This window comes from Ictalurus punctatus, chromosome 17 (assembly GCF_001660625.3).
Source record: "Ictalurus punctatus breed USDA103 chromosome 17, Coco_2.0, whole genome shotgun sequence".
NCBI classification, from domain to species: domain Eukaryota; kingdom Metazoa; phylum Chordata; class Actinopteri; order Siluriformes; family Ictaluridae; genus Ictalurus; species Ictalurus punctatus.
Genome location: NC_030432.2, coordinates 24548197 through 24570697, shown reverse-complemented (window position 1 = coordinate 24570697; position 22501 = coordinate 24548197). Strand labels below are relative to the sequence as shown.

Here is a 22501-nt window from a genome sequence, read left to right as displayed (position 1 = left end):
TTGGAAATGAGTTCCCACGTTGATTATCAGCATCATCATCAGGCTCTGACTCATCACCTGAGGTAAAAGTCACTCACTGCATTTAAACATGAGCTTTATCATCATGTCATCACTTGATAAATCTCTGACTGAATCCTTAACTGATTAGGCTTACAGTGCCCTACACTAATATTGGCACCCTTGGTAAATATGAGCAAAAAAGGCTGTCTTTATTGTTTAACCTTTTGATCTTATGTTTAAAAACATCACAAAATACTCTGCTCTCGTGGATATCAAAAATTATTGGCACCCTTTTGGTCAATACATTGTGGTACGTCCCTTTGCCAAGATAACAGATCTGAGTCTTCACCTATAATGTCTGATGAGGTTGAAAAATACTTGAATACTTGGTGAGGGATTTGAGACCATTCCAGACATTTGAGACAGAATCTCTCCAGAACCTTCAAATTTCAAGGCCCATGCTGTTGGACTCTCCTCTTCAGTTCACCCCACAGTTTTTCTATGGGTTTCAGGTCAGGGGAATGGGATTGTCATGGCAGGACCTTGATTTTGTGGTCAGTAAACCATTTTTGTGTTGATTTTGATGTATGTTTTGGATCATTGTCCTACTGGAAGATCCAACCACGGCCCATTTGAAGCTTTCTGGCAGAGGCAGTCAGGTTTTCATTTAATATCTGTTGATATTTGATAGAGACCATGATGCCATGTATCTTAACAAAATGTCCAGGTCCTCTGGCAGAAAAACAGCCCAAAAACATTAAAGAGCCACTACCATATTTAACCGTGGGCATGAGGTACTTTTCCATATGGCTACCTCTCGGTGTGCTCCAAAACCACCTCTGGTGTTTATTACCAAAAAGCTCTATTTTAGTTTAGCTCTTTAAAATCTGACCATAGAACCTGATCTCATTTGAAGTTCCAGTAGCTTTTTTCTTGAAACCCTTCCAAACAGCTTGTGGTAATGTAGGTGACTTCAGATTGTAGTTTTGGAGACTTTCTGACCCCAAGACACAACTAACTTCTGCAATTCTCCAGCTGTGATCCTTGGAGATTTTGAGGCCACTCGAACCATCCTCTTCGCAGTGCGTTGAGATGATATAGACACACGTCCAATTCCAGGTTGATTCATAACATTTCCAGTTGACTGGAACTTCTTAATTATTGCCCTGATGGTAGAAATGGGCATTTTCAATGCTTGTGCTATTTTCTTATAGACACTTCCCATTTTGAGATTATCAACAACCTTTTGCCCCACATCACATCTGTATTCCTCGCTCTTACCCATTGTTATGAATGACTAAGGGAATTTGGCCTGTTTGTTACCTCATATGTATACCCCTGTGAAACAGGAAGTCATAGTTGAACAATTTCCTGTTCCTAGTCACCCAGGTGTACTAAATTTTTTTTAAATATCAGTGTGAATATATTTTCTCATATGAATTCATAGGGGTGCCAATAATTGTTGCACACCTATATTTAACAAAGTGTTGTTTTTTTTGTTATTAACCTGTGATGTGTTTGCAATTGCTTGATATACATGACAGCAGAATATTTTGTGATGTTTTTTAACAAAAGATCAAAAGGTTAAATATTAAAGACAATTTTTCACAGCCTTCTTTGTTCATATTTACCAACTGTGACAATATTAGTGGAGGGCACTGTATGCCCATTCAATTAATCAAAGCATCCAAGTTTTAGAATATGTCAAGACTTTGATGGCTGGTACATAGCATATAAATATAAAACAAATTTAAGCATTTTCGTTTGTTTGAGAATTTGACTACTTGGGTAATTCCTTGTACTTATGTCTAAAATAGTACTTAAGTGAAAATAGATAAAACTATCAGATAAACCCTACTGGACTATATTTCTGGAGTGCTGTTTTCAAATGCTGAATTATTATAGAAACTGTGGAACCAGTGAATTTATGTCTGGGCAAAGAAAACACACTTTAAATCACTTTAACTTTAAGCTAACTGAATTTGTTCAGTTACAGTAAATAAAAGTACATTCATATTATATGAGGTCTTCAACTTCCAAACAAAAGGAAGAGCACTTTGACCAAAGGAATATAGAGAGTGTTATATTGTCATTTATGAGCAACTGTATGCGTAAAAAATCTCAAAGTCTTATAGCTATAGTTAATACTGTTTTCAAATAATATGTTCTTCATCACTATGAACATCAGAATCATGTGTTTGCATGACAGGGAGGCTTGCTATGTCCTCAAAAACATTTGAATAGCTATTAAAGTGGACTCCTAAGTTGAGGAGGCTCTCCCAATGCTGGATGTTCCTAGACGCAGGTCTGTCTGAAGGAATCTGGACGTCTCTGAAGGGTGATGGAACAGCCAGTATGAGCTGTCCTCTTGACCAGTCTGTAACATAAAGGAAAAAGTGGGCTAACAGTCCAGTGACTAAAAGAACAGAAAAAGTTATAGATAGAACTGTACACTTTCTAAATGGGTAGAAACACCAGTGTTTGCCACCTTTTAGTGGAAAGTAGCTAATGGATGTGCAAAAAGTTGCTATAAGTTGTCTCAGGTAGTAACTGGTTGGTGGGAATATCTGCTTGTGTAAGCACAACTCATCCAGGCTTTACACACTGGTGCCTGCTCCCTAAACTTGTATAATCAGGAGCTGTGATGTGAGCCTCTTTTTGAAATAAAGTTGCTAAAGTAATCTAAAAAGTCACCAAATCTTGTGGCAAGGTTGCTAAGCTGGCAACACTGGGCTTCACTAATGTTAATATGGAAAATTAAGATGTCTAAAATAGTTCTATAATAGTTCTGTCAAATAATTGTAAGCAATAATGAGATAAATATTGCCCTTTGAACCCATTCCTTACAAATAAAATCTGCTCTAGGGTACATACCTTCACTCATATGCTCATGGCACTTGTCCTGTGCACACAAAAAGCGGAGTTCTCTCTCACAATCATATTCTGAGCAAGTGAAGGAACTGTGGCTATCACTTTCTGATGAGCTCTCTCTCACTTTAGCTTGGCCAAGAGGAATGCTTAGTATTTTAACCTCATCTACCGAGAGGAAACTAGGGGGATCTGTTTGTTCAGGGGTAAGCTTGGAAAGGAGGTGGGCCTGATGGTTTTTGCACCCATCATCCACTTTACCACAAATTCTTGTAGTATACGGTATACCATGTCTAAGAGCTGAGGATTCAGGATAGGTGTGAGACTCCGTCTTTGTTGTTTCGTCACAAATGGATGGAGAAACTTGAGAGTTTTGTGTTTGTGGAATACCATCTTTTCCCAAACGCTCAGTCAGGCCTAACCTATCATAATTATCTGTCTTTATTTGCAGGGGCTTCATGTTAGAGCAGCATGTTGTGTATGTACTGTCAATTTCATAGTACTCTAGCTCACTTCCCCCAAACCCTGTTAAGTGGCTATGGCTAAAGCTTTCAACTCGCTGTCTCAATTCCCCTGCAACTATCAAATCTGGTTTCTTGCTGTTCTCATTGCAAATGTTTTGGACACTACCATTGCCATCATCTGGACTGAATGCCATATTATCTGTGCCATGCTGTTTTGTTGGTTGACTTCTTGGTTTGATGTGCCAAAGAGTACCCCATCTCTTCATGACAAAGCAGAGGCTTAAGATTAGTAGTATGAGAGTTATAGGAAATACAATAGCAATAATCCATAAGGGGGGATGTTTCTGGGTTGGGAGACAATCTTCTTTGTACTCAGTGGGAGATGAGCATGGTCTGCATGGTGAAGAAGAGGCATTCTGTAAACAGACACACCAGCCATTTTCTGAAGAAGATGAAACACAGTCACTGCTACTTATACAAGACTGAGTCAGACAGGATTCCTTAAAGCAAGGCGAGAGGATGCAGTCGTCTGCAGACGCACAGTCATTCTGGAAGAGTGAAGGACTGGGTTTCACCTCTACTATCTCATTGTGCCCGCTGAAGGGTAGGATGTATCCATTCAGTTTGAGGTAGTCCACACACCCTACAAATTCTGAAGACAGGAAGATGAAAAGAATAAGCGCACAAATCATTTTAAGATGGCTACAGAATTTTCAGTTTATACCCAAGTCTCAGCCCTGCTTCAGTGGATAATCTCACCTGGATACTGTAGACTTGTACCTATGAACTGTTGCTGTAATCCTAAAGACTGTGCTGTGCTATTCCTAGCACTCTTATTCACAATATGCACATATAATATGAACATACTTCCTACACAGATAGTATTGTATTACATAGTATAGTATATAGTTGTTGAAGACCAATAATTTCTAATCACCACCCAGTGTCACTCTGGTTAGTGGTTCTGTTCAAGGTTTCCTTCTCACATTGTCTCAGGGAGGGTTGTTTTTATTTGTTTGTTTTTTTTTGATGTTGTTGTTTGTTTGCTTTGGGTTTTTTTTGTTTGTTTGTTTTTTGCCTTTGTCTAGTTCATTAAAGATATAAATCTACATCCAGATTTCTGTAAAGACACTTTGTCACAATGTCTGTTGTTAAAGGTGCTATATAAATACAACTGAATTGAGAATCTATGCCAGTTTTATTATATTATAAAAGTGACATCTAAAACAATTTCTAAATTTTTAGTTATATTTTGTTTCCAGTAGAAAGGTACAGTTATGTGGCCATTTTTAATAAATCGTATTGTCACACATCAGTATCAGTCATGATATCAAAAGATGTTACTGACCTAAGTCTAGATCTCTTGAATCACCAGATGCTGCTGACCCCAGTGTGATCATCTCTACTAAAACAGCAGTTTGGCTAATAATGCTATGGGTAATATTCCTAATGATCTGCTCATCCAGGATTAAAATGATGTTTGGTCCATGTCTGCGCAAGAGGAGGACATGCCAGTGTCCATCTGACACTCTACTCTCCACACCAAGCTCCCACTGGTGTCCTGACATTAAATGTGTGAACTTGTACAGAGGTTTCCCATCAAGTATCTGAATAGGTAAAAAATTAAATAAAATCAAAGATTCAACGTTACTGTGGCCAACTATGCTATTAGAATCAGTGTGTATGCTTGTTTTTTGCTCAAATTCCACATGTGCTATATTGAACTAAGGCAAATTGCTTACCTTAAGTTCTAGGTGCACTGTTTTGCTTCGACAAATAATTAAAATACTGTCCTTTTTGATTGTCCTCATTTTTATCTCAAAACTGACAAACCCTTGACTGGCTCCATCTTCTTCATTCAGAAAGGCTTGAAGCAACTGGTTTCTAAGGTAGCTTTCCTTGACAACAAACTCAATATATGTCCCCTCACTGAGAAATAATCCATGATTCTCAGAGACATCTGTTGGGTAAATTAACATTATTCAAAAACTGCTAAGACGTTTGATTTTTCTATCATGTTCAATGTTGATCTCGGTAATTCATATAATAAAATAATCAAATAAAATATAAATTCTTAAAATAATTGTAAGGGAATGGGAGAAACAAACAAACAAAAACACATTACTGCTATCACAGTTAGGTCCAGTGAAATTCTCAGCACACTGGCAGTAGTGATGAGACCAGAGATCTTGGCAAACTCCTCCATTAAGACATTTACTGCTGCTGCAGGGAGCTACATCTGTCCGTGGACAACTATAAAATACACAAAGAAAAAGACATCATATTATAAAATATATTCTCAAGATCGGCTTTGGATTCATCATGACTCTAATCAGGATAAAGTGGTTACTGGAATGGAAAAATGGAAGGAGGAATGAATGAATTACAGTCTAATGGTGCATATTATAATGTGACTAAAGGCAGTGCTAGGGATTTCTAAGACAGTTTCATATTAAATAAGATGAATCTCCAAAAAAATAATACTTTTTATTGTGAGCGTGTATTAAAAGAACCTGTTCTGAGATTACTGTTTAGCTTTTCTGACAAAAAATAATATAGATTCTTTTAATCCAGTTAAGTTTGTCATGTCAAGAAAACTTACATTTCAAGTATCTTGTGAGACGCCAGAGCCTTTGAAGTATCAAGCAAGACATGATTTAATTTCATATTTCTCACACATCCAACAAAGTTATGAGTTCTCACTTGATAAGGCCTCAGCAAAATTACATCAATGGACTTTACACCACCCAGTGTTAGGTTGTTGGTTCTAACATCCAGAGTCCTGCATGCAAAAATTAAACAAGTTTTATAATTCCACAGTTTCTACAGCTTATGACTAGTCACATAAGATCAACGATCGATCAATCAATCTATTGACTAAGGAAATGTAAAAGAAAAGAAATTATATAAACATTCCACTGCCTAGTCAGGGGTGGGATATTTTGCTCAGGCATCTTGAACAAGCAGATTTAATCTGTGGGATATTTGTATTTTATTTGTAGTTGCCTAGTGAGCAAGTAGGTTCAGCAATCAGAAAATAAACCCTACTATGGAAATAAACCTTCATACTTCATTTTGACTTTTGTCAACATAATTGACAACAGTTTTCTTTTAGTATGTATGTTTAAACATAATGCACTTCATGTTAACACACATCAACGCTGTAACTGTAGGACATGCCTTAGAATCCCACTGACTGTTGCACTACACACAATCAGGACAATCAGAATTGAGGCTTACAATTGAACAATTTGTGCTAGGTTGATTAATTAGCGTGCATGGATGACAAACAACCTTTTCAGAATCAGGATATGCAGAGGTGTGGGAAAAAATATAGTGCAAGACTTTCCTATAAATCCTGCTAACACAATACTGAGAGAATATCGAGAGAAATTCAAGATGCTAGCCATACTCGAATATGTTTAATTGTGATGTGAATAGAGAACACCACAGCTCAATTTTTTTTTGACTTTTCCTCAGTGTTGTAAACATCATGTGGTACTTTATCAGGTTTGGATACGGTCTATGGCTACACTATTATCCCCTCTCCACAAACTTGTTCATTTATTTAACTAGCCTGACCTAGGTCATTACATTATGTTGGCTACCACTTTTTAGCTTGGTTGATTAGGTTTCCAGGCAACCAAAACATGGGAATGGGCAGCACATTGGAGTTTTCACTTGCCTGGTTGGTAGTAACCTACTACATTTACTTCGTTACATTTATTTGAGTAACTTTTTGAAAAAAATACATTTTTAGAGTATGTTTAACTGGCCATACTTATACTCTTACTCAAGTTCATTTTTAATCAAAGAAATGTACTTTTTCTTTGCTACATTCGGTGGCATTCATCCGTTACTGTTAAATGTTAATTAACCTATATAGCTTTCACAAATCAAAGCTTAGGGACCTGCTTTAAGTAGCGTAAGGGTCCGTTTGTTGAAAGAAAAGGATGGCTCTACCCACAATAGCACTGTCGTGCAAGGTGTAAATTATTTACAGCTGGAAGATATATACATAAGTCCACGAGTGTTGGTAATTCCACGAGTTATTTCCCCACACAGCGGGGGAAATAAGAATTGAACGCGTCAACATTTTTTTCAGTAAATATATTTACAATGAGGCTATTCACATGAAATTTTTGCCAGACATCAGTATTAACTCAAGAAACCTGCAAATATAAAGAATTCACAACATTATAAATAAACTTAAATAAAGTTATGTGTAATAAAGTGGAATGACACAGGAGAAAAGTACTGAACACGCTAACTGAAATTAATTTAATACTTAGTGAAGAAGCCTTTGTTTGTAATGACAGCTTTAAGACCCTTCCTGTATGAAGAAATTAATCAGCTGCAGTATTCAGTAGTTTTCTCATTGGATACTTTAGTAGTTTTGTCATTGGTTACTTTATTACTCTTACACGAGTAATTATTAACATTATTAATTTTCCTGTTGCTTGAGTAATTATTTTTATAAGTGGCTCTACTTGTACTTGAGTAAAATTGTTGGTTATTCTACACACCTCTGGTTAGCATAATGAATTTTTCATTTGTTTACCCTTTTAAATGAATGTTAAGTTAGAGACACAAAAAATTTCTAACTAAAAGGGACCTAATACCATATCCTACCTCTGGATTCCAATACCTTCATGCTGTGACAAACAAAAATCTCTGGGCTCATCAGCACTGCAGCTGTCAACCTCCAAAGAAGCTATCTGCAACTCACAAAAAATTAGTATAATTATATAAGATATGTATTTAAGAAATTGATCAGTGGATGACAATTTGTTATTGTTCGACATTCAAACTTAGACACAAAAGCCTTTGGGACATAAGTTTAAGGTTAATTAGTCCAAATGATAACAGCAAGTATAAATGTAATACATGTTTGGTGTGCATGTGTGTGTGTGTGTATAAATGACCCACATTTCCAATTCTCCTAACAGTGACATTGTGGAAACTCCCATCAGCCACTGGTTTGGCTGTCTCCAATCTTGTAACACCTGACCCAAGATCAAAAGAGAGGCGTAGCCTTCCATTCACAATTTCGAGTGCAAGAAACTCTGAAGTTGAGAGCTCTCCCGGATTGTACAAAAGCAAAGAGTTCTGTTTCACAGTTGCAAATTCCAGAGAGATAAAATTGTATCTGGGATTTAAAGGGGGGAATTCCAAATAGGACAACTCCTCAAAGCCATAACTGTGCTCTTCACAGTTAACTCCACTGACACCTGAGAATGAATATTACTGTTAAAATCTAAATATCACATACTGTGATAAAAAAAAGCATGTCAATAAAAATTATTTTAATTATATTATTTTGATGCCACATGAAATAATGAACCTTAATGAACCTTAATGAACCACATGAAAGAATGAACCTTACCAAATGGACAGTGACAAGCATACCCTGTTAAAAAATTTGAGCATTGGCCATGGAGGCAAGGGGATGATGCACAATGGTCTATGATGTAGTCACAGAATCGCCCTATGGAAAATAAAGATCACAATTATTTTTTACCTCTAATTGAAATGCTCAAATGATTTTCATTTCATTCATTCAACTGCGGTGGATCTGGAGCCTATCCAGAGAATACTGGGTGTGAGGTTCGTCTAGTCTATCACAGGGAGCCGTACATACAAATTCACACATTCATTCACACCTAGAGGGAGTTTACCCTAGACAATGTTTTTGGGAGGTATGAAGAAATCAGAAAACTTGGAAACCCACACAAACACAGGGAGACTATGAATCTGTGGGTGGGAAAGATGGCATTACTCACTCCCTCACCCTCATCGAGTGGTAGCTGTTGTGAGAGTGTGTGAGAAAATTAATAAATAAATAAGTAGATTCAAATGTCCTAATTACCTTCATATCCAGGTCTGCAGTCACAGAAGAATCCTCCTTGTATGTTCCAGCATGTCCCACCATTTGAACACACTACTCTCTGGCACTCATTATCAGCAATAGAACAACGCAGTCCAGAGAAGCCCTCTGAGCAATGGCATAGAAATCCTCCAGGGTTGTTAAAGCAGCTTCCTCCATTTTCACAAGGTTTTTCCAAGCATTCATCTATATCGTACTCACACCTAGTTCCCATAAAGCCAGCAGGGCATGTACAGTTAAAAACCTCTGCATACTGGGGAGACACAAATATGAGACGAGGACTCTCTAAAACAGCAATGTCTTGAGTGATGTGGATATTTTTGTTACAGGTGGCACCATTTTGGCATGGCTTGAGTGAGCAAGGATCACTGGTTATTTGAGATATAGTCACATTGCTCTGTACCTCAAGTAATTTCTTATGCATGCGTGAGATGCCACTTGCCACTATTCCACTCAGATACAGTCCATTATAACTTTTCATTACTGCAAGAAGAACTGTTTCATTGCCTTGTATCCTCATTCCAAATACATGACTCTTAGATGCTTGTAGATTAAAGAGGCTATCCAGAGCTTTTGCAAACTTAAGGTAGTTCAGTGATAAAAAGTTCTCAAGATTGGAAAAAAATACATAGAACAAGACGCAATTGTCCAATGACAAATTGGTAAAGCCTTTATAATTAACATAGATGCTATTGTTCACTGGTGGGTGGAAGTGGTCGCTTGCTTCCACAGTGATATTGTGCGTCGCCTCTCCTTGAAATGGCGAGGACCACAAGTCACACATCCCAAAAGGAAAACTAAACATCTTCATCTGTCCATTTATAATAGTACAATTAAATACATCTAATTCATCCAAATCATCTGGTCTCACATTACCAATCAGTCCTCCATGGAAAAAGGTTCCATAATATTTGACAAATATATTTATGGTTCTTTGTACTGGTGGATTGTCATTTTCATCTAGAACTTTAACATGAAACATGATGGTTGAGGACAAAGGAGGTGAGCCTGCATCCTGGATTACCACATGTATATCAAAAAAAGGACTGACTTCACGATCCAGTGGTCTTGAAGTGAAGAGAACTCCATCAGATGTGAGTGTAAAACTGTTTCTCAAGGCAGGCCTTATCAACCAGTATGTGAAAGGACCTTGATTTGGAGGGAGATCAGCATCAGTGGCTGTCAGAGTAGCCACTAATGTGCCATGTGGCTGATTTTCCCTAACAAATCCATCTGTAGATGTAAGTCTAGGGGCATTATCATTGATGTCAATAATGGTAATAACTACAGATGTGCTGCCTGTTACAGGAGGTAAGCCTTCATCAATAGCAATAACTGTGAGGTTATAAAAAGGCCACAACTCTCTGTCCAGCTCATTGTTTACGGCAAGAATTCCATTGACAGGATCAATACTGAAGGAGTTGTTAACATTTCCACTCTCTATGCCATAGGAGAACCTGCCCCATTTCAGTACCACATCTTGATCTGAAGCAGTCACTTTAGCTATAGAGGTCCCAACTGAAGTATCCTCACGTACCATTACAGTGTAGAGAGCAGAACCAAACTCTGGAGGATCGTTTTCATCAATTATATGTATGTGAACAAGGGCCTCATCAACGTTGAAGCCAGTAATGCTCCCTCTGTTTTTAGCGATTATGTGAAGAGCAGCATGATTCTGTCCTTGATTTCTCATGTCTTTGGAGGTGTATATTTTCCCACTCCTTTCATGAACTACAAAGCCAGCTTTTTTACTTTGACCAAAAAGTAAGTAATGAATCTCACCATTAAAACCCAAGTCATAATCTATAGCCACAACGCTTCCAATCTCTGTTTGCAAAGGAATGGTTTCAGGTACAGAGAAATTATAAAGATGTCTCTGGAAACTTGGTATATATTCATTGACATCTATCACCTGAATGGTAACATGAGCTATATCATATAAATTTTGATTATCTAAGTTAGAGGCCTTGACAGTAAGTTCAAAACTCTGGTGTTGCTCAAAGTCAAACATCTCCAGAGTGGTTATAGTGCCATTTAGGGAATCCAAAGAGAAGTAAACTGTATGCCCTGATATTAGTGAATATGTTACATGTGCATTACTTCCAGAATCTTTATCAGTGGCGATGACCTGAATCACTGAAGATCCTATTAAACTGTTTTCTGCGACAGAAGTCATGTACTCAGTAAAAGTGAAGACTGGTGGATTATCATTAATGTCTGTTACATTTATGGTGACATTGATTCTCCCAGTCTTAGAGAACCAGGCTCCATCTTTGCCAATGATAAGAATGTGATTAATTTCTACCTTCTCAAAGTCAAGGGGTTTAGCTAGCTTGATCAGTCCTGAAAGGTGCTCCACATAAAACAGTCCATCCTTATTCCCACCTTCAATTGAGTAAGACACCAATCCACTCAACCCAGCATCTTGATCTTGTGCCTGAATTTTCCCAATGACCGACCCCAAAGGGAGGTTTTCAGGAACAGAAAATGCAATGTGATTTTCTGAAAACTGTGGAGTGAACAGATTTTCCTGTGTTACTTCCAACTTGATGTCAATTTGGGAAGAAAGAGGAGGGTAGCCTCTGTCTTTAGCTGTAACTACAAGATTGAGGAAAGTGCTGAAACTTTGCCTGAATTTTCTATTCAGACGTACTTTCCCAGTAAAATGTTCCACCTCAAAATAATTTGACGCATTTCCTCCACTGATAATGTACTCAACACTATTGTCCTTTTTTGGAAAGTCTGGATCTATGGCTGTTAACTGGAGAACCTCTGTTCCCATAGGCAAGGTAAAAGGAACTGACAAATTTGGCATAAGGGGCAAAAAAGAGGGTGGAAAATAATTATACTGAACAAAAATTACTGTTACCATGACTGAGCTGCTCAAAGGTACATTGCCACAATCTACAGCTACAACAGTAAAATTAAAGCTTTGAGATTCATGTTCACTGAGGATAATCAATTGTTTTGTAGAAACCTCTCCAGTGGATATGTTAACAAAGAACTTCTCATTTGGTGGTTCTATAAAGTACATAATTTGGGCATTTTCTCCAAGGTCCCTGTCCACAGCAGTGACTTTTAATAGGAAAATGTCCTGGTCTCTAGTCTCAGGGATGCTTACAAAGTACCTGGACTGATGAAAATATGGAATATTGTCATTTATATCTGTGATGACTATGGTGACATCTGTACTGATACTCCAAGCTGAATCGTTGGCATTAACTCTCACAATATAATGGTCTTGGTGTTCTCTATCCAAAGGCCCCACCACAATTATTGTTCCACTACTTCTATCAATACTGAAAGGTATTTGCTCTGTTTGGTCTTCAATAGAATAGGAAATGATAGCATTAACACCAATATCTTCATCCATGGCTGTTACATGAATCACTGGAAAGCCAATTAATGCATCCTCAGAAACCTCTATAAAGAAGATCTCAGAGAAACGAGGTGCATGGTCATTTGTGTCCAGAACAACTATATTTACTACTGCAGTAGAAGTGTACCTACTGTCATCTTTATCTACAGCTTTAATAATGAGTTTGTACTGTGGTATGTCCTCTCTGTCTAAACTCCTTTTTGTTCTAAGAACGCCATTAGTTTTATCTATTGTAAATGCACCATCTATGTTACCAGACAAAATGGTATATTGTACTTGTCCATATGCATGAGAGTCAGCATCAGTAGCTGTCAGATCACATACCCAACCCACGGGTAAGTTCTCAAACACCTCGCACCTATACTCTTCCTTCTTGAAGACAGGTGGGTTATCATTCACATCACTGACATTCAAATAAATTTCAGCATAAGTGGAAAATGGCGGGACTCCTGAGTCTCTAGCCTCAACTAAAAGATGGAAATCTTTGTTGCTTTCAAAATCCAAAGATCCTTTAACCTTCATCTTTCCAGTCTTCTCATGCAGCTCAAATACTTCTCCAATGTTTCCACTTGCCAAGTAAAAAGATATAGGTCCAAATCTACGTGTGTCTGCTGTAGCTACTGCCACCATGGTTCCAGGAAGTGTGTCCTCAGAGATCAAATGCTGATTGACATGCACTACAATATTGGGAAAATCTGAAGCATTTTGAAATCTCACAGTCAAGGTGGTGGTGTCCATTTTAGGATTGGCGCCTCTATCCTGTACATGAACATTGACTGTAATGTCTCTTGTTCTTTTGAGGTCCTCCATGGTGAACACGGTTCCTCTGTCAGAACTGATCATAAAGAGATGGGCATGTTGTCCATATAGAGAGAAATTCAGCTGTCCATTCTTTCCTTCATCTGCATCCTTGGCCATCACTGCACACACTACTGATCCTGCAAGAGTGTTCATAAAATACAGATTTAAAAGTCAAATGTATAGAATATCATGTACAAATATTCATTAGTTTAAACATTTTTATTGTGTGTACACAATCACTTTCCAAATGTGTTTTATATGTCATCATATGATGCCTTTCTAATAGAATAAACCTACCTCTGACTGAATCACAGTAAATTCCATTTAATTTTTCTATTGTCAAAAATAAATAAATTAGCCACACAAGGGCATATGTGTCAGCGATTTTCACCTGGGGTAAGCGTGCTCTTAGGCACAATGCAAAGCAGAACAAAAGGAAGTGGAGTGCCTAAGATCCCCTTAGCCATGGTAAATTCACTGTAATTGAACCAAAACTATCCATTTTACAACTGGATGTTAAGTATAGTGACCATGATTACATGATTACTATGCCCATTCTTACAGGTGACTCTTACCTTTGGCCACCTCAGTAGGAACATTGGCCACATATGGTCCATAGAGTATCTGGGGTGAGTTATCATTTACATCCCCTACTATCACTCGTACAGTAGCCGAACTTGAGAGAGAATTCCTGCTGTTCCCGTCATGTGCAACTACAGTCAAAATGTAAGAGTCCATTGTCTCTCTGTCCAGGGCCTCAGTGTTGAATAGCTCTCCGTTTGTATCATTTATGGCAAACGGTGCATTGGATCCTTCTAAAGAATACCTGGACAAAATATGGGAGTCAGTTTGCAGTACATTTGAGTTAATTCATTTAAGACATACGTCGATGCTGGAATCAGTGTCTAACTACACATCCCAGAATTCAGCATGGCCTACAAACATAGCTACTGAAGACTACAACACCCAGACCTTCTCACGGTCACACGCTCCTGATTACTGATTACACACACCTGGAGTCAATCACCTGGACTACCACACTCACACTATATAAGGACCTTCAGTATGCTCTTTCATTGTGAAGTATATGAATGGTGGTTCTTGTACCAGGTTATGCAAAGTCATTTGGTCTGCCTCCGTTTACAGTTTTGCTCTTGCCTGCCCTTGTTTATGCTGCTTGTATGTTGCCTGGCCCTTGCTGTTTAATGACTGTGTTTATGGATTATGTCTTTGTACTGTTTTCCATGTAATTAATACCATTGAGTACCTGCACATGTGTCCTCTACTGCTTTGTGACAACAGCTAAATAAGAAACCATGAATATATTTCACCAAAATGGTAGAGATGTTGCCTAGGCTATCATCCTACAAAGATAATGTTGGATAAGGAGCCATTTATTAAATTTATCAAACAAAGTGGTAAAAACAGCGAGTATGTCTAAAAAGGTAACTAAGTTAAGCTAGCTAAGAGTTATTTGCTCACATAGTGAATATCACATTGTGACCAAGTGGTTGTAAGGAAAGAACATAATCAAGTGATTAAGTGAGGTAATCAGTTCGGTTTGTAATTAAATGCTGGCTTTCAAAATGTCTGTAATGCTCCTGTGCTGCAGTTGAAATGAAATCTTTAAAAATCTTTAAAAGTGAGTGCATTTAATGTTCAATTTTAGGGGTAAACAGGATTTAAAATGCTACATCCTTGATTTCTGGTTGAGATGTAAGCAAAAGAGAAACATATTTTATGTCAGGAAATCCTGTAGTTTTCAAAACTACGTATCTATAGTAAGGAAATGTCACAATTTCAGTATGTGAAAGTTCCACAGGCCTTTATCAGGGTTCTATTAGAACCATTAACACACACTGATCTCTAATAGGCTCGGAGAAAGTTCAGCCACCTACCTTATTTGTCCATTTACACCAGCATCTTTGTCTGTGGCTGTAATTGTTGCAAATATTGTTCCAATTGCCTCATCTTCTGATATAAATGTAATAAATTTATCAGCATCAAATACAGGCTCATTGTCATTGACATCATCAACAAGAACATGTATAGTTCCTGTTCCTGTCAGTGGTGGGAAACCTAGAAGGTAAAAACCATTATGACCAGGATTTACCTGAACTCCCATAAGGTCCCTCTTAATTCATATTTCATATTTTATTCATTATAGTACACCTGATTCAAGGCATCAAATCTAAATCTATATCCTTTGATTCTGTGTTCATTCTACTAAGCAACAAGTCATTCATGTCTCTTGTGGGCATTCATTGTCCATCTTTTTTTTTTATATATTTCTGATGAGAATCATATAATGGCATGCACAAGATACACAACACAATAGACATATTTTAAGTCTAAGTGGTCAGTAAGATTGTCAAGGTGACAAATGCAGCCAGGAAATTCAACTCATTGTAATATTGCATAGTATAATTAGTATTCAGTGCTGTATCAATGGAAAATAAAATATTTTATTACCTGAGTCCACAGCAGTAATCGTTATTATGTGGTGACTTTGTACCTCCCTGTCAAGATTTTCTAATATCCGGAATGTTCCATTTGGATGTAATATGAACAACTCCTCTGAATTTCCATTCTCTATAAAGTATGTTAAATGGCTGTTTACTCCCAGGTCACCATCAAATGCAGTTATCTGGAAAAGACATTCAGTGTTTATAAATTACGTAGACATTGTTATTGTGAATTCTACAGTATTAAATAACTAAAACTAATAAATGCTAGTTTTATTTCCATGGATTTGTAAAAGAATAGAAACCTGATGAGTGGTTTGTGAAGGCTCTTCCTCATTCTCTAATACATGTAAAGTGAGTAATTCTTGGGAGAAAACAGGAACACAGTCATTTACATCCAGTAGTGTGATATTGATGGTGGCAGTTGAAGATCTTTGAATATCCCCCTTGTCCATTGCTGTAACGATGAAAGAATAGAAAGAATTCCTCTCTCTGTCCAACTGATGTATTATTGAAATGACACCCAGGACTGGGTCCACTACAAAGCCACTCTCAGAGATCTCATACCGCACTTCTCCATTATGCCCAGTGTCATTATCTTTTGCATGCACAGTTAGCAGGCTTGTTCCACGAGGAGTGTCTTCATATGTAAGCACACTATATGAGGCCTGTGAGAACACTGGGTCATGGTCATTGATGTCCTCAACAAGCACTGTCAGGTTCATAGAGCTGGACAGCTGAGGAAATCCTTTATCTCTGACTGTTACTGTTACCGTAATTACCTCTTCGAGCTCCCTGTCCAATTGTTTCTGCAGATATATGACTCCAGTTGTCCGACTGATGCTAAATGATCCCCTTCCTAAATTTTCTAGACTGTATAGAACATCCCCATTGGCTCCAGAGTCTGCATCGACTGCTTGCATAACTGTAACAACAGACTGAAGAGGGATATCCTCTGGACAGGAAACAGTATTGTCCGAGATGAAGAGTGGAGCATTGTCATTAATGTCCTCAACATAAATAGAAACACGAACAGTGCTTGTGAGACGTGTGTCTTCAGGTAGTGCAAGGTCATTGGCCTGAATTAAAAGACTGTACATTGCACATTTCTCTCTGTCTAGCTCTTGTTTTAGACACAAATTGTCTCTTTGGTTTACTGAAAACATGTTTTCGTTGTCTCCTGATATTACAGCTATGTCCAATTCTCCATTTATTCCTGCAAATTAAGACAAAAGGGAGAAAAATATTAGAAGAAATAAATTCCCAGTTTCTGACAGATGTACAGTATCTCAGAAAAGTGAGTACACCTCTCAAATTTTTGTAAATATTTGATTATATCTTTTCATGTGACAACGCTGAAGAAATGACACTTTGCTACAATGTAAAGTAGTGAGCGTACAGCTTGTGTAACAGTGTAAATTTGCTGTCCCCTCAAAATAACTCAACACACAGCCATTAATGTCTAAACCGCTGGCAACAAAAGTGAGTTATTAGCCATTTTCCCTCCCCGGTGTCATGCGACTTGTTAGTGTTACAAGGTATCAGGTGTGAATGGGGAGCAGGTGTGTTAAATTTGTTGTCATCTCTCTCACACTACCTCATACTGGTCACTGGAAGTTCAACATGGCATCTTATTGCAAAGAACTTTCTGAGAATAAGAAAAAAAGAATTGTTGCTCTAGATAAAGATGGCCTGGCTATAAGAAGATTGCCAAGACCCTGACACTGAACTGCAGCACAGTGGCCAAGACCATACAGCGGTTTAACAGGACAGGTTCCACTCAGAACAGGCCTCGCCATGGTCCACCAAAGAAGTTGAGTGCATGTGCTCAGCGTCATATCCAGAGGTTGTCTTTGGGAAATAGACGTATGAGTGCTGCCAGCATTGCTGCAGAGGTTGAAGGGGTGGGGGGTCAGCCTGTCAGTGCTCAGACCATACGCCGCACACTGCATCAAATTGGTATGCATGGCTGTCGTCCCAGAAGGAAGCCTCTTCTAAAGATGATGCACAAGAAAGCCCGCAAACAGTTTGCTGAAGAAAAGCAGACCAAGGACATGGATTACTGGAACCATGTCCTGTGGTCTGATGAGACCAAGATAAACTTATTTGGTTCAGATGGTGTCAAGCGTGTGTGGTGGCAACCAGGTGAGAAGTACAAAGACAAGTGTGTCTTGCCTACAGTCAAGCATGGTGGTGGGAGTGTCATGGTCTGGGGCTGCATGAGTGCTGCCGGCACTGGGGAGCTACAGTTCATTGAGGGAACCATGAATGCCAACATGTACTGTGACATACTGAAGCAGAGCATGATCAGTATGCAGTATTCCAGCATGATAATGACCCCAAACACACCTCCAAGATGACCACTGCCTTGCTAAAGAAACTGAGAGTGAAGGTGATGGGCTGGCCAAGCATGTCTCCAGACCTAAACCCTATTGAGCATCTGTGGGGCATCCTCAAACGGAAGGTAGAGGAGCACAAGGTCTCTAACATCCACCAGCTCCGTGATGTGGTCATGGAGGAGTGGAAGAGGACTCCAGGGGCAACCTGTGAAGCTCTGGTGAACTCCATGCCCAAGAGGGTTAAGGCAGTGCTGGAAAATAATGGTGGCCTCACAAAATATTGACACTTTGGGCCCAATTTGGACATTTTCACATAGGGGTGTACTCACTTTTGTTGCCAGCGGTTTAGTCATTAATGGCTGTGTGTTGAGTTATTTTGAGGGGACAGCAAATGTACACTGTTACACAAGCTGTACACTCAATACTTTACACTGTAGCAAAGTGTCATTTCTTCAGTGTTGTCACATTAAAAGATATAATCAAATATTCACAAAAATTTGAGGGGTGTACTCACTTTTGTGAGATACTGTATGCGTCATATGTCTCTAACATTATCAATAGCTTGTCTTTTTTTTTTTGTCCAGAAAGCTAGTCAGAGTCCTCTGTTTAAGCCTTCACATGTAAAATGTATATTTATTTCAACCTTCTGAGCATTTAATGTGTACAAAAAATTATATTGAGTCTACAGTAAATTCTGCCATCCTAAACACAACACAAAGCAAGCAGAGGGGCTTTTTCATTGTTAGCACAGGCAGGCAGTTCCCCTGAGACAGCTCCTCTATTCATCTTCTCTGGGAGGCTACAAAGGATCTATGACGTAAGACTTAATGAGACCGCTTCCACCATTTCAGCTGGGGTAAGCCTCTCAAACTAAATGCATGAACCGTAACTCCTGAAGCAAACAAACAGCAGAGTGAGTCAGCTACACCAGGCAGATTTGATTTATTTTATTATTTTTTTTATGTCTAGGTGGTACTCCAGTAGACTAAAAGAGCTCATCGAAAGCCATAAAATATCATTTTGATATAAGAATGTAACATTTGCAATGCTGCACAATTTGTACTAACCATAATCAGCATCTGATACATTCAGGTTGAAGAAACACAGGCCAAAACGTGCATCTTCTGGCAGGGAGACAGAGTAGACATTCAGTTTAAATACCGGTGGGTTATCATTGACATCGGCCACGTTGAAATACACCCTAACCCTAGTAAGCTGACTATCCCTGTACTGCACTGCTGCTGTTAGGATGTAGAATTGCTCTGCCTCAAAATCCAAAGTGCGGGATAAAAGGAACTCTCCAGAATGCGGGTTGAGAAGGAAAAGGCCGTCTCCATCATCCTCCAGCACTGAATACATTAGGTTCCTGTGTCCTTCATTATGCACTGCTTCCAGATGTCCCACAATTGTTCCTGTGTCAGAGGACAGATCAAGGACACAGAAGGAGTCCCTTTCAGATGGTCTTGCTTTACATAATGATTTTGACTGATGTAGAAATTCAAAAATCTTATGTCATATGCCAAAGGTTTCAGTGTTATATTGTCAGGTTTCTTGCATGTTGTAGAGGGAATGTGGTGGGGAATTAGTTAAATTAATAAGGATCATGCTCAGTAGGAGGTGGCACTCAATCTCATGGGAAAACAATAGGTTGTGTTTGTGGAATGCTGCACACCACATACACATAAGGCTTTATACGTAACCCAGGCTACAGACATGGGCTGTGGTTTTAAGAAAAGATTTTTTTTTTTAAAGCAGTTACTGCTACCCTGAAGTTGATTATTTTTTTCCTAAAACAGCATGTCCCAAGTATACCACAACAATTTTCCATCACTAACATTTTTTTTTCCATTATAATGTGCTACATCATTTTTTGTCCATTTATAGTTACGTATAATGTTGTGGAAAGTCAGACAAACAAGGTAATTTCTGTTGTCATTTATCTTATAGCAGCTATAAACTGCCTCTCTTTTTTCTCATTCTTGAAGTTATAAAAAACAAAAAACAAACAACAACAACAAAAAAAAACAGCTTGTAACCACAAAGCCCTCTGTCCCAAGGATTTTCCTATGTCAGAAAACCTAAAGTTATAGCTCTGTCTCTGACTGTTACAAAGCACTGACACTGGAGACTCCTTCCAAAACATTCTTCCACCTAACAGAAAATGTCACCACATCAACGCTTTTTTAATTCGTCTATGTGGAGCATCTGCCAGTCACGTTGTTGCAGTAGAAACGATACTATATTACAATAAGCACATTAATATAAACCTGTGATTTGAATTACAGCCACCACTACTGTCAGAACTACTGAAAAGTAATCAGCAAAACCTTCTGATCAATCAGAACAGTGCTGTTGTATAAAGGAACATAATCTCAAGTTAAACCCACCTGGCTGTGTATCTTCTTTCAGTTCAAAAGAATATACAGATTTCGAGAAGTATAAATGAGTGCTGGCTCTGTTCAGAGGAATGGATATGTTCAACCAGTCATTAGTGGGAGAAGCCAGACCTCCTACCATATTTGTGCAATTCACCCCATATACAGCCAGTGTGTAGAGAATCTGTAGAACCAAGAAGAAATGGTTGGAGCCACAGTTAAATGCATTTTTGCTAATTGTAAAACTGACATTACCACCGTGGGAAGCACTACATATTGTGACATTTGTAACCAGTTCCCCCAAGACATGCAGAAAAAGGCTCTTTGTGAGCGACCTTTTCTAAAAGCAGAAACACTATCCTTTCATTTCGAAGGTCTCTTCTTTGTGAGCCCTTGTTTTTCTGCCCTTTGCGGTATCCCTCACCAACCTAAGTGTGTTGTTGGATTCCCCAAGGTACTGGGCAAGTATACCGAGATTCAAAGATCATATAACTGCAGGCACACTGGGACATTAACTAACATACTCTTATAAACTTTGAAATGTAAATTTGGAAGTAAATTGAAAAGGTTAAAAAAAAAATGAATCGATAAAAATAAAATTAAATAAAAGCGCATTACCATAATGCAGAGTTACTGGAGGACACGACTTAAAACATCTTTTTTTAATTTAATTTAATTAATTTATTTTGAAAATAGAATTAAAATGGCACTTGTTTTCCCAAGGAACCAACACAGTATACGAAGAGTCAAAGACCATATAATAACAAGCACTTTCAGACATTCAACCAACATATTCAGGTATCTTTTATATGGAAATGTCAATTTGGAAGCGATTTTGTGATATTACAAAGGTAAAAACAAACAAATAAATAAATAAATTCCAAGTTGCACTGCCATAATGCAGAATTACTGGAGTACAAAGTATATATTTTTTAAGTCAGTTATTTATTTATTTATTTAGTTAGTTAGTTAGTTAGTTAGTTTTTATTTAAAATAGAAACATATTGCCAGTTACTTTGGTCCTATATTACTTGGCAACCCTCCTAAATGAGAACAAATCAAGGACAGCCTAGAAATGACTCAGTCTAAATATATCATTCTGAAGTCTTGAAAAACCAAAACTCTGGGTTAATTGTAAAGCAGCCAAAACTATGCTTCAACACTACTGATATTCAGAGCACATCACTGAAGTTACCTGATGTACTCACCAAAGAGAGCACAAGGAACATGAGGCTCATCGATCCTAAAGGAGCCATTGGTTGTGTGCATCCATTTACCTCTCTGTGCAGAAAGTAAAAGTCTTCAGAAGTGAAATATGAGAGATATCTGCTGTGCATTCGAAGTTTAACATCCTTAAAACTGTTGCAAGTCCAGAGGAAAGAAGTCTGTGAGACGAAGGGCTCTGCTGTAGAGCTATGTGGGAATGAAGAGGGGGGAAAAAAAGCCTTTGGAGTCCACCCCTGGTGAGCAAGTAAACTTGCTTTATGGACTGTAATTATCTCGCAACTGTTGGGTGAAATCTGACCCCTTTTACCTAATTAAAAGAAACATAATACTTTTAGCCTGCTTAATTAATATCTATACTATAATGTCAGTCTAAAGTACAATTTTTACATGATTAAAAGTATAACTGTAATGAAATGTGTTAAAATGCACTTGAGTTAACGTGCTTGCAGTAAAACTGACTAGTTTTTATCTAAATCTCAGAAGATTCAATCATTAATCATTTTCCAGTAACTTTTTTTTTTTTTTTTTCTGACAAATTCTTTGGAAGCAAGGTCAATGTCTTTTAATTGGTCTTTTCATTGAACATTTTCTTGAAACATAAGTAAGTTAATCATGAATATACAGTAGGTATGTAATTCTCCTCTAACGATCAAATTACTTTTTTCACAAAATGCCTTATATAAATAAAAGTCCTAA

The 22501-nt window shown here is 38.0% G+C and overlaps 1 protein-coding gene across 1 annotated transcript; it reads right to left on the bottom strand.

Moving 5' to 3' along the window:
- Positions 1–1725: 1725 nt before the first annotated feature.
- On the bottom strand, positions 1726–19612 carry LOC108277553 (protocadherin Fat 4). Its single transcript, XM_017490375.3, has 15 exons — positions 19271–19612; positions 16170–17080; positions 15872–16046; positions 15298–15478; positions 13975–14225; positions 9202–13536; positions 8719–8820; positions 8262–8563; positions 7965–8050; positions 5935–6114; positions 5458–5585; positions 5075–5292; positions 4681–4939; positions 2875–3984; positions 1726–2377 (listed from the first exon to the last, which is right to left on the bottom strand). The coding sequence occupies exons 1-15, from the start codon at positions 19560–19562 to the stop codon at positions 2154–2156; spliced, it is 8754 nt and encodes a 2917-aa protein (XP_017345864.3). The 5' UTR covers positions 19563–19612; the 3' UTR covers positions 1726–2153.
- Positions 19613–22501: the final 2889 nt, after the last annotated feature.

Coding starts and splice junctions, on each gene's coding strand:
- LOC108277553 (XM_017490375.3), bottom strand. CDS start 19,562: ATGTATTCAGTGCTGGAGGATGATGGAGACGGCCTTTTCCTTCTCAAC. Junction 17,081..19,270: donor TGTATCAGATGCTGATTATG/GTTAGTACAAAT, acceptor CTTAATTTGCAG/GAATAAATGGAGAATTGGAC. Junction 5,586..5,934: donor TCTCACAAGATACTTGAAAT/GTAAGTTTTCTT, acceptor TGTATTTTATAG/TTGTCCACGGACAGATGTAG.